Consider the following 14,203-nt stretch of genomic DNA (forward strand, 5'->3'; position numbering starts at 1 on the left):
TATATATATATATATATATATATATATATATATATATATATATATATATATATATATATATATATATACATATTTTTCTATATATATATATATATATATATATATATATATATATATATATATATATATATATATATATATATATATACATATTTTTCTATATATATATATATATATATATATATACTATATATATATATATATATATATATATATATATATATATATCTATATATATATATATATATACATATATATATATATATATATAGTATATATATATATATATATATATATATATATATATATATATATATATTATATATATATATATATATATATATATATATATATATATATATATATATATATATATATATAATATATTATATATATATATATATATATATATATATATATATATATATATATATATATATAATATATATATATATATATATATATATATATACTACATATATATATATATATATATATATATATATATATATATACATATATATATATATATACATATATATATATACTATATATATATATATATATATATATATATATATATATATATATATATATATATATATATATATATTATATATATATATATATATATATATATATATATATATATATATATATATATATGTATATATATATATATATATATATATATATAATATATATATATATATATTATATATATATATATATATATATATATAATATATATATATATATATATATATATTATATATATATATAGATATATATATATATATATATATATATATATATATATATATATATATATATATATATATATATATATATACTATATACATATATATATATATATATATATATATATATATATATATATATATAGTATATGTATATATATATACACATGTATAGATATATATATATATATATATATATATATATATATATATATATATATATATATATATATTATATATATATATATATATATAATATATATATATATATATATAGATATATATATATATATATATATAGCTGAACCTTGTTAACAAATTCCTTGTTTTTATTTAAGTATATTTTCGCACATAATTCATAAATTTATTATTCGACCTAAAACAGTTCCGGAAAATTTTTTTGAAAGGTCTTCCAAACTCTTGAGTTTACCTTCCAGAGAAAAAATTTTAAAGTGACATACTCTATTCACCCTCTCTAGAGAATAGTTAATCTCCTATCTATTTTCGTAACAAATTTATTAAGACGAATTAAAATTAAAAAAAAAAGGTAAATTGATTGGAACGAAAAAGTACACCTTTTAATAATTCGTATTTAGTGTTATTTTAGGGTGTTACTAAAGTTCGCCACCCTTTTTCATTTTATCGCCACACCCCCTCGAAATTACCTATTTACCCCTGAAATTTAAAAAATTACAAAATTGCCATTGGACTTAAAACTTAATTAATAAATGTAAATTACATTTAATAACACTATTAACACTTTAATCCGGAAGATTTGTCTATATATATCGAATTTTCAGTCGCGTATTAAGTACGATTTCAAACACCGTACTATCTCTCTAAAAACTCTTAAACAAGCTTACCTGTAATCAGTTAACTATGGCTAACGAAAGCGACTACCAATCTGATGCGGTACGTAAATTTTACGATTTGATTCATTGGAAATTCATAAAAATAAAATAAAATAAAATCGCACAAAAGTAGGCGATTGAACCATGGTTCAATCGCACAAAACTAGGCGACTGGACCATGGTTCAGTCGCACAAAACTGGCGACTGAACCATGGTCCAGTCGCACAAAACTGGGCGACTAAACCATAGTCCAGTCGCACAAAACTGGGCGACTGAACCATGGTCCAGTCGCCCAGTTTTGTGCGACTAAACCATGGTTCAGTCTCCCAGTTTTATGCAGATTTATATATATTTTTTTTAAATTTATTTATTTATTTATTTACTTAAATTTTTTATTTTTATTTTTATTATTATTATTGTTGTTGTTGTCATTATTAATTTTAATTTTCGTAACTTTATTATTATTATTATTATTATTATTATTATTATTATTATTATTATTATTATTATTATTAATATTATTATTATTATTATTATTAATTATTTTTTAGTATTAGTATTTTTATTAATTTTTGATATAATTATTATTTAAATTTTCGTCATTAATATAATTAATTTATATTATTATGATTTCAAATTTGCAGGAGTTTGAAAACTTTAGAGACAACGTAGACTACTCCGGTAGCTTTGTTACGGATAGGAAATTTATTTCCGTAGATGAGTTACATAGTTGGGCCGATGCGATAGCAAAAACAATTGGTTTTCAATTTACACGTGCTTCTTATAAAAAGAAAGAAGGTCGTTCTAGAGTTAGTGTGTATTTAAGATGTCACCGCTATGGTAATATTAGGGGTGATGTACATAATCTAGATAATACTGCCCGACCTGGTTCTAAAAGTAGAAGTTGCGGGTGTAAATTTTTGATTGTAGGAAGTAGACGTAAACCAGGAGAAAGACCTTGGACGGTAAGGGTGTGTTCTGGTGAAAAAGGAAAACATAACCACCCGTTCTTAGTGTACAGAGATGGTCATATAAGGGCGAATAGGATCAATGTAGATATTCGGGAGCACATACGACAGCTTAGTACAACTGGAATGCAACCGGCCTTTATTATGAATTCTATTAGAAATAATTTTTCTGGTTTTTATACCAGTATGAATCAGATATATAATATTAGGCAATCAATAAGGAGAGAAGAGATGGAGGGTAGGACTCCCCTATAACGGCCAAGGTCACCGCACCCCAGGCCACCTCCTGCTGATCGACGTTCACGGCTAGTATCGACGTTGATGCAGCCGCAGGTGAACGCACCCCTACGCCGAAGCTCAGACATAGGCTCCCCGAACAAATTGGTGATACCGACGTGCTACTCCGCCTCAGAAGGCTCAGCCGGCAGAGAACATTCAATAGAAATGCCCAGTATGCATTGCACGTCGTGCAACATAATCGTCATTTCCCCCCATGGCATGTGCAAGGTGTTCGTATCCGGCTGCCACCTCTCCACGAACGCCGATATCAAAGGACAGTCGATGTGCTGGTGCATAATGTCCGGTAGTCGGCCGAGGGAAGTAGCAGGTAGAACATCATTTAGCGCATCGGACATATCCCTCAGTCGGATGATGGACTCCACCGGCCTCTTCCTAATACGGGAATCCAGAATGGGAGGCGTACGCTCGAAGCCGTCGAAAATAAGTTTAGTTATGTGCTCGCCATAGCTAGGGATCAGTCGCGTATCTGTCGCCCCCCCCGGGCTGGGGCGATGTGACTAACCAGTCCGTGTTAGCGGACTGTGAGGGCCTGCTCTCTCGTGGCGGCTCATTATCGACGAAACTACGTCCTGCGCGCTCAGATACGGCAGAAGAACTAGGGTCGCTACGTGCGAATCTTCCGTCGGGCCCCCGAACAACAGTCCATTTCAATGGGCGAGAATCAGGAGCTTCGTATTGAACATCATCAGCATCATTATCATCATCACTAGAAACCCCCCAACTACTCTGGATGCTGCTAGACTGGTCATCAAGAGGGGTTCGGACTAGGTCTAGCGCACTCGAAAATACTGTGTCTGGCAGCCTCTCCTGTCTAGCCCTCCTAGCAGAACCCGTTACCCCCCCTCTCATGCAGTTCCCCTCTGAGTAAGGTAGGCCTAGAACTACTACCTCTCAACAAATGTCTAAAAAAACCCTTTCCTTTTCCTTAATTACCGGCCATTTACTACAATTTTTGACAATTTCATTAATTATTAATAATAAATGAACATAATCAAACATTACGTTACATAAAACAGATGAACAAAAAACAATATTAATTTTCTAAATAGACAATAATCATAAAAATAATAACATTAACAAAAGTAATAACATTAATAATAATCATAACAATAATAACACAAATAATAACACTAATAACAAAAAAAATATTTATGAATAAAATTAAAGGATAATATAATAACAATAATAATAATAACAACCATTATAATAATAATATAATAATAAAAATAATAAGAATAACAGCAATAATAATAATAATAATAATAATAATAATAATAATAATAATAATAATAATAATAATAATAATAATAATAATAATAATAATAACAATAATAATATAAATAAAAATAATAATAATAATTCTAAAAAACAAAATAATAAAAAATAAAAAATGGAAAAAAAATAATAATAAAAACCAAACAACACCAATAATAAAAACAATTTTCAACACAACATACAAAGTTTATTAATAATAAAAATATTAACTATAATAAACATATTTAAAAATAATAAATTAATAATTAAAAGAAAAATAATAACAATAATAATAAAATTATTAAAATAACAGTAATAAAAATAATATTAACAATAATAATAATAATATAATTAAAATTTATAATAATTATACAAAAACAAACGAAAAAAAATTATTTGAATCGCCCAGATCTGAGCGGTTCAACTTTAATTTTTTTTTTTCGTTTGTAAATTTAAATTAAATACATTCAAAAAAAAATTACCTCGATTAATTGTTTGCGGATTGAACTTAGTTTTTTCTCCAACAATTTGTTTTTGTAAGTTGGTTTTTAAGTGTGGAAAGAAAAATTTTAGTAAGAATGTGGTATATATAGAAAATTTTATGTTCAATGGCAAGATCGTAATTTTTTGATTTTTTAGGGGCAAATACGTAATTTTCTCAATGGGTGACGATAAAATAAAAAGAATGGCCAAATTTAAGAATTGGGTTATTTTATCTCAATTGTAATTGAGACTAAGTGTTTAAAATCAAAAGTTCTAAGAAAGATGTCAAAATTTTTGATAATGTACAGACTCTTTTAAGAATTTGTAAATTTGTCGATTTTTATTCGTCATTGATATTAAGTTTGTGCGACAAAATGGAATACTATTATGTGCGTAGTCTAATCACCACCTCCTCCTCCAATAAATAATTGTTGATGCACGTGCGGTCTGCTACTATGTACGAACATCTCATGTGCAAGCTTAAGTTCAGAAGTTAGAACGTACACCGCGTCGGTCCTTTGTGGACGGAAGCCTGAATGGAATGATATTCACCAAACTGGCCTTTTTTTTCGGAATTTCAAGATATTGGGGTATTTTGGCAATTTTTTACTTTTAGTCTTAAACTTTATTCTCCCTTTTATTTAAATTAACTGTGGATTTGATTTTTTGGATTATTTAACAATTAATTTTAATTTATATTTTACCTTTAATCTAAGTGTTAAAATATAGTTAAGTAGATTGAACAATTATAGATGTTTAGGATTGAATTAGTGCATTAAATATAGCGTAAAAATTAAATGAGGCAATTAATGTGAATTGGGAGAGTATTAGTCAAATACAATAGTTGATAAAAATATTTGATAAACAATTTTTAATTCAACTAAAATGCTGCTTTTAATCCAAAACTAAAGCTACTCTTTATAACTTTTTTATATTATTATTATTGTTATTTTTTGGTTTATAGCCACCTTTCATAATTCCATCTAACAATTATTTGTCAAACGTGTCTTTTATTATTTTTCAATAGCTTTTAAATCTTGCTAAATGTCATTTTTAAAATTACATATATGTCTTTTTATTCAAACAATTCATTTTTTTCTTCATTTATTATCTATATTTATTTTTTCTGAAAAATTAAAATTTTTCTCTTTGTTCCTAATTAACCGGGACATATGAATATATAGGATAAAAAAATCTAAAAATGAGAGACACAAAATTGGTGTATTTTGGTCTTAATCATACGGATCAGCTATATTATGGAACACGCTACATATTTTTACCAAATAGTTTTTAAGTTTGTTTAATCAATCCAACCAGTTAATTTCCTCAACCAACTAAAAATCTCTAACTAGCTCTTTTACTAAACACTTCCGTAATAATTTTATATAGAGTCTCATTTCAAGTGTCTTAAATCTCATTCTGCCTCCGTGAACAACCCATAATGAATTAGTTTAATGGTGTACAAGGTGAAAAAAAAAAGAGAAATAGTATAAAAATATCACTCCTTCTATCCCAATAACTTTGCCTTAAGGGTATGTTTGAATTGGGCCATTTCATTTGAATTGATGGAATTGGCCCAATTCCATTGTTTAGCTAAGCTGAAAAATTGAAATTGAAATTGGCCCAATTCCAACACAATTCCATCCCAAGTAAAAAACAAACTCTTCATTTCCAACCCATACCTTCCCTAATTTCAATTCCTATTCAGCCCAAATATTTTCTCTCTCCTCCCTTCTCTTCAACATTCATTTGCTGCTCTCTTCTTCGACATCATTGTTGCTCCCATCTTCGACATCATTGCTGCTGCTCCCATCTTCGAGTAAGTTTGATCTACTTCATTCGCTAATTCTTCATTCTGATTCGTTGTGATTATACTTGCAATTTGTAAAATATTGTGGATTTAGGTAGAGGTGTTCATTCGGGTCATCGGGTCGGTTTCGGACGGGTGTAATTCGGCTCGGTCGGTTTTCGAATCGGTAAATTTTCGATTGTATACAACAATGGATCATACTCGGATCAGATTGGTTGGTTACGGGTCGATTTAACAACGGTTGTTCGCATTATCGGGTTCAAACTGGTTTGTTATCGGTTGAAATTCGAGTCGCGTGTCAATCGACCTCGAGTTGTCATCGATCTTACATCAGTTCGGTTTTTTCGGGTACAAATCGGGTTCGAGCTTTATTTTTCGAGTAGTTATCGGTTACGGACAACTATCAATCGGGTCAATATCGAAATAAGTTAATAGTCGGGTTTTTAATTGATGTATGCTCATTTTATGGCAGATCAATTTATTTCAATTAGTTTATATATATATATATATATATATATATATATATATATATATATATATATATATATATATATATATATATATATATATATATATATATATATATATATATATATATGTATATATATATATATATATATATATATATATATATGTATATATATATATATATATATGTCTATGTATATATATATGTCTATGTATATATATATATATATATATATATATATATATATATATATATATATATATATATATATATATATATATATATATATATATGTATATATATATATATATATGTATATATATATATATATGTATATATATATATATATATATATGTATATATATATATATATATATATATATATATATATATATATATATATGTATATATATATATATATATATATGTATATATATATATATATGTATATATATATATATATATATATATATATATATATATATATATATATATATATATATATATATATATGTATATATATATATGTATATATATATATACATATATATATATATGTATATATATATATATACATATATATATATATATATATACATATATATATATATATAAAGATATATATATATATATATATATATATATATATATATATATATATATATATATATATATATATATATATATATATATATATATATAAATATATATACATATATATATATATATATATATATATATATATATATATATATATATATATATATATATATATATATATATATATATATATGAGTCTATTATTTAATAATGCATCATGTTGCTACTTTTGATAATTGATTAAATATTAAAACTCGATAATCGAAACTCGATTTGTTTGAATGAATAAGAATAATCTAAACTATCTCATAGGCTATTAGAATACACATTACTCTATTACACTAATAATCGATTGTATTTCTATGTTTGATAATTGAAACTTATTATATATAATAAAGTGAATTAGATTAGTCAAGTAATCATAACCATTTTATATGATATTATGTATTTATACTTATTAGTGACCTTGAATACTTTAAAATAATAAATATATTACACTAATAATTGATCGTATTTAATTTAAAACTTAATATGTTCGGAACTAGACCTATTGAAGTGAATGAAACTAATACAAACTATCTTATAGAGTTATAGTTACAATTACAGACTATCATTGACAGTTAACTCAATGCTATTACTTATTAGTTATTACTGATAAGTAATACTCTAAAGTAATTTATAGGCTATTAATAATCGATCGTAATTCAAAGTTCACTTATCATAATTCGATCTATTATAGACTTATAGTAAATGAAACTAGTACTCCACCTTTTTTGTTACTTTGAATTAAATAGCCTAAATTATTCAATTTTACCTAATCTAATAATAAAAATATTTTATATTTTATATAAAATATTTATATTACTCAAATAAATTATTTTAGATAACTAATTGTCCAATTTGATGAATATATTACTCTATTGATACATTACTTATTCTAAGTCGTTGATCTTTGTATATAGACGTGTGAGATCTTACCATCTTAGCAATCTATGAGTTGTACTTGCACAAATTGTTATTGGTTATTTGGATAGCACACGGATAAGGTGTTTTAGCCGTTGGATTATAATGCTAATATCAGATCAGCGGTCAAGAACTTGCCACGTCACCGTCATTTGATAAAAAAGGATTTTGGTTCCTTTCTTCATCCTGTAACAGCGAAACAAGATACTTCACTTCCCAAATCCCGTTCTAATAAACCCTAACTCAACTCTCTCTTCTTCATCCTCTCACTGAAACCGGTGGCCTTCGTACAATCCCATCTGTTCTCCTCCAATCCGGCCGGTAGAACACGTTCATCTCCGGCAGCCTGTAGTACCGTAGGTATGAAGTTCTTGTTTTTTTTCTTTTTCTCTGTACCGTATCTGTTAGTAGCAATTTGGCATTCTTTATCTTTCAAAATGAGCTAGTAATTGGAATTAGGCACCAAGTTCTACTGTAAAACTCCTTCTTCCTTTTGATCTAACTTTGATTTGCATTTGAGTTCTAATTTTGTAATGGGCTGAATTTTATTTTATAATAGATTTTTTAGGGATGAACATGTGTTTATTTGCTCTTACCACATCAGTGTCTTTTGAGTTCTTGCTAGAGTGCTAGTTTATCATCAGTGTTATTGCTAGTTTATCATAGATTTTATCATCAGTGTTTATCATAGATTACATGAAATTGTAAGTTTGGGTTGAACTGTTCAACTGTCAATTCGATTCTTCAGCAACTATTCAACTGTAAATCTTCAAATGTCGCTGTACTTTTGCATCTGTTTTCTTGTTTGGGTTGAAATTGTAAGTTTTTGTATAGAAAAAGGCTGATATTCATGGTTCTCATTGTTCATAACTTCAATTTTATCATTAGTGTTTATCATAGATTACATGAAATTGTAAGTTTGGGTTGAACTGTTCAACTGTCAATTCGATTCTTCAGCAACTATTCAACTGTAAATCTCCAAATGTCGTTGTACTTTTGCATCTGTTTCTTGTTTGGGTTGAAATTGTAAGTTTTTGTATAGAAAAAGTCTGATATTCATGGTTCTCATTGTTCATAACTTCAATTTTCAGGATGGCACCATACTTTTTTTTTGAAAGTAATAACGGGTGACTTGTTTGTTAGTTGTTCATATGTTGAACCCCTGTTATGGTGTTTTTAGTTAGCTTTATTAAATGGACCAAAATCTTTTTTCATTAGCATCATTTTCTTTGTTATTGGTCATACCACTATGGTAGACGTTAGTTCTATAATTCACAATCATATATTGGATTTGAATATTCTAACGTAAATGTTTTTGCTTCTATCGGACACAATTTTCACAGTATCACGAAGAAGCAAATTTGTTGATGATGGATCAAGGAGAGCTGTGATCTGCTCATTGTAGTGAAAAAATATTCAAATATTGTTGGTGTCATTCCTCTATGGGAACTACGCGTAAACTCATCGGACCATACCCAGGATTCAGAGGCTTACTTACACTCTTAGTTGGTGTAGTCTGAGTTGAAGTACTCTCAGAATACCCGCTATAAGTCCTCCAGGCAGTTTTTCTTTGTGACTTATTTTTAATAGCTTATTATTCGGAGAAGTATAAGATAGTTTGTAATTGTATTAGTAATCTTGAATATATATAAATGTATAATTTTGTTCGAACAATGTTCAATACTTCTTTTGAAATTAGAAGATAGGATTAAATTTGTTCAATCTCTAATTCTTAATTGTAGGAAGATGAATTTTAATGAGGAAAATGAAGCTAATGGTTTTCAATTTGACAATATTTCGAACATGGGTAATTTATTAATCAATGGTTCAAGTACCTTATATGTTTTGTGTACTTTATTATTCTTTTGCATTGTGTTCAATATTGAGATAAATTACTAGCATGTGTATTATTTTTGTTGAAATTAATAGCATTTAAAGAGTTACAAACTAGTGTATCCACTCCAAGGAATGTGAACCCGAACCCTTATGGATCAAATGATGTTGGTTCTTATGGATCTGATTGTGGATCAAATTGAAACACGGAATCTGGACACAAATAATTTAACCTTACAAGTCACATGGAAACTTGATAGTCGTTGGGTTGGGTGAATGTTATCCATGAGTCTTAGTCTTATAGGCAACTTTCTAATAGCCTTGTTTACTTGAGATTAGGCAATTAAAAATGTTTCCTTAGCTATGATACATGTTGGTAGCTTGCTGAACATGCGGCGTTTGTTGACCTTGAGAGGCATTACAATGATCTCACCCGACATGTGATACATATTCTGGTAGCAAAATTTTAGGCGTTTCTTTTTTGTATTTTTCTTATAAGAATGAATTACTTTCTTTTAATACTTTTTTGTTTGTTTTTGTTCAAGATTGAAATATGGTACCACAAGCAAAGCAGCAGTACGTGAGAGATTTTGGTGCTCGTTGTCGACTTTTATGTTTTGTTTTGGAGAAAGTATTTAATGGTGGACATACTCACGTACATTTGATGGATGATACTTTTATGGTGGATATATAACTATACATAGTTGCTGATTCAATGTTAAATTTTGGGGTTAAAAACTTGATATTTGTATATTTACATTAGGTGGATGTATAAGTGATGGATGTAAATTTTTGGGGTAAAAAACTTGATATTTGTATATGTTAATTTGGTGGATGTATAAGTGATGGATGTAAATTTTTGTGGTTAAAAACTTAATATTTGTATATTTAAATTTGGAGGATGTATAAGTGATGTATATTTAAATTTGGAGGATGTATAAGTGATGAATGTAAATTTTTAGGGCTTAAAGCTTGAAGAATTGGTGGAATCTTATTGGTTTATAATTGATTTCAATATCATGGAGAATCTTATTGTTTATATATAATCTTGTTTACAATCTTTCAATAATAGAAATTAGTTTTCAAATATTTAAAAAATCATAATTAGAAAACTGAAATTGGACCTAATTTGCTGAAATTAGGTAAAAAATTGATTCGGATTTATAACAGTTCGATTAACAATCGGTTCGGGTTGGATCAGTTCGGGTTAAAAACAGTTCGATTAATAATCAATTCAGGTTTGTATCAGTTGGGGTTAAAAACAGTTCGATCTTAATCGGTTTTAGTCAGGTTGCATTCGGTTACGTGAATAATTCGGGTCGGATTTGACTCGGGTCGATCACTGTTCAGTTCGGGTAACATCGTTTAACGTTTATATGTCGGTTATAAAATTCGGTTACAGTTTGAGTTCGATTTTGCCCTTTTCAGTTATCAAACGGTTCGAGTGCAGTATCGGTTCGGATAATTCCGGTTTGGTAAACCTAAAAATTAACATTTTTTTGGGTCGGATAATTTTTGATTCCGGGTCGGATTTTTGGGTCGGGTTTGTTTTGAACTGCTCTAGATTTAGGTATTGTTAGCTAGTTTATTTTTGTGAGATCTGATTTTCTAATGCAATTATTTTTGTGAGATCTGATATTCTGCCCTAGAAATCATCTCACAAATACCAAAAAGTCTACATAAGCTATTAAAATCGCTTCTTGCAGAAACAATCAGATGTTGATCATAAACTTTATAATTTATTAAGGGTTTCAATAAAATAGTATTTGAATAATGGAGTTCGGAACTTGATGTTTTTTATAGTGGTTGAGCATGTTGTAGTTCTTTGGTTGTATGAGCATGTCAGTGTCGCAACTTGCTATACTTCTATCCAAGCAAGGATTTTAAATTTGATTTCTTAGTTGTTCTACTCTGTCTTGGTCCTCTGATCTGCCTTGGTCTGTCAGTTGCACTTCACTCTGTTTTTTAGGCTTTAGAATATACTTGTGTTTTAGTTATTAATTTGCATTTACAAGCTTTTATTTATTAATGTTACGATGTTATTAATTCATTAAACATTGGTTATATTATGTCTCAGTATACCATGTCTCATGATCGACAAGTTTCTATTGTTAGAAACTGAACTAGAGATGACAATAGTGATAGCGATGAAGATGAAATGGAACTAATTGCAATAATTAGTGGCTTTATTATGGTTGTAGTGGGAGCATGGTTTGATAGGTTTCAGCATAAAGAAGTACCTTGGAACGAACATGAACGTGCAATTAAATGAGCATATTGGTTGGATTCCCTCATAAATGACAGGATTTGTAAAGAGCAGTTACGTATGGATCGGAGATGTTTTGATAAGTTATGCAAGGTTTTAGTTACTAGAGGAGACCTAGTTACTACTAGGAATGTGACCGTAATAGAAATTGTTGCTTTTTTCTACATACTCTTGCCCATGATCTGAAGAATAGAACTATTGGTGCTGTGTTCACTCGTTCGGGAGAAACGATAAGCCGTCAATTCCATACCATGCTCAAATCTGTGATGAAAATAGGCAAGTATTATATCAAGCAAGTAGATTTCAATGTGACTTATGATGGAGAGAACAAGTGGAAGTGGTTTGAGGGGGCACTTGGGGCACTTGATGGGACACTTATTAAGATGACAGTTCCCGTCGAAGATCGACCTAGATATAGAGATAGGAAAGTAGATATTACTACCAATGTACTAGCTACATGTGATCCAAGTTTTTGGTTCAATTATGTTTTGCCTGGCTGGGAGGGATCGGCTTCTGATCCTCGCATTTTAGGGGACGCCCTCCGAAGACCTAATGGTCTCAAAGTTCCTAAAAGTAAGCAAAACCTAAAGTAGCTTGAAATTAAAATTCTTTATAATTTTACTTTCTTATATAATTTTTTTTAATGTCATAGATAAATATTTTCTTGTTGATTTGGGATATTCTAATGCACAAGGCTTCTTGGCTCCATATAAAGGTACACGTTACCGTTTAAACTTATGGAGAGGAAGTGCTCCTACAAACTACAAAGAATTGTTCAACTTGCATCATTCATCCGCACGTTATACTATTGAAAGAGCCTTTGGGTTATTGAAAAAGAGGTGGGCTATATTGAGGAAAAGTAGCTTTTATGATAAGCAAACACAAGTTAGAATCATAAATGCATGCTTTGTTCTCCATAATTTTGTTAGAGAAGAAAATTTGGATGAGGAGAATTTGTTAAATGAGGTGGACGATGATTTATCAAATGTAGAAGCTTTTGATACAATAGAGGATGAAGGGGAGGATTTCATTTCAACGGCACAAGCCTTACCTCAATGGAACAACTTAAGAGATGAAATGTCACTAAAAATGTTCCGAGAATACTAAGCTCGAAGTAGGGCTACTTGATTGTGGTTAATTTTATTCTCTAGTAGTTTAGGTGTGTGAATGTGAATTTAGTACAATGTTTTGTATTCATATGCCAACACTTGTGATTGATTTTAGATAATGAAACCTTCTAAATGTGTTGTTTTGTTTTTGGTAGGTAATGAGCAATAAAGAAGCTATGTGTCTTGGAACAAGCAAATGGATGACATTCTTACTCGAGTTTTGTTAGAACAAATCAACAACAAGGAAAAAGAAGATGGAGACTTTAAGCCTCAAGCTTACCAGGCTGTTGTTGATGAGTTAAAGAGAGAGTTAGGCATTGCACTTAATGTGGATCATGTGAGAAACCAAACTAAGTCTTGGAAGAAACACTATGGCTGCATCACGGACATCAAGACTTATACAAAATTTAAGTGGGATGATGAAAAAAAATGACCGTAATCACAATGGAAGATCTACCTCAATGGACAGAATATATTAAGGTATGTATGGCTGAGTTTCTACTTGTATATTTCATTGACTAGTATAGATTATTGAG

The 14,203-nt window shown here is 28.5% G+C and overlaps 1 protein-coding gene across 1 annotated transcript; it reads left to right on the top strand.

The window, feature by feature from the left end:
* The first annotated feature begins 10,845 nt into the window (after positions 1 to 10,845).
* Positions 10,846 to 13,665, top strand: LOC130823201 (uncharacterized). The gene is made up of 5 exons (XM_057687834.1): positions 10,846 to 10,947; positions 11,721 to 11,767; positions 12,597 to 12,651; positions 12,747 to 13,131; positions 13,211 to 13,665. Exons 1-5 carry the CDS (start codon positions 10,846 to 10,848, stop codon positions 13,663 to 13,665), a joined length of 1,044 nt encoding a protein of 347 aa, XP_057543817.1.
* Positions 13,666 to 14,203: the final 538 nt, after the last annotated feature.

Source organism: Amaranthus tricolor, chromosome 9 (genome assembly GCF_026212465.1).
Source record: "Amaranthus tricolor cultivar Red isolate AtriRed21 chromosome 9, ASM2621246v1, whole genome shotgun sequence".
Taxonomy (NCBI): domain Eukaryota; kingdom Viridiplantae; phylum Streptophyta; class Magnoliopsida; order Caryophyllales; family Amaranthaceae; genus Amaranthus; species Amaranthus tricolor.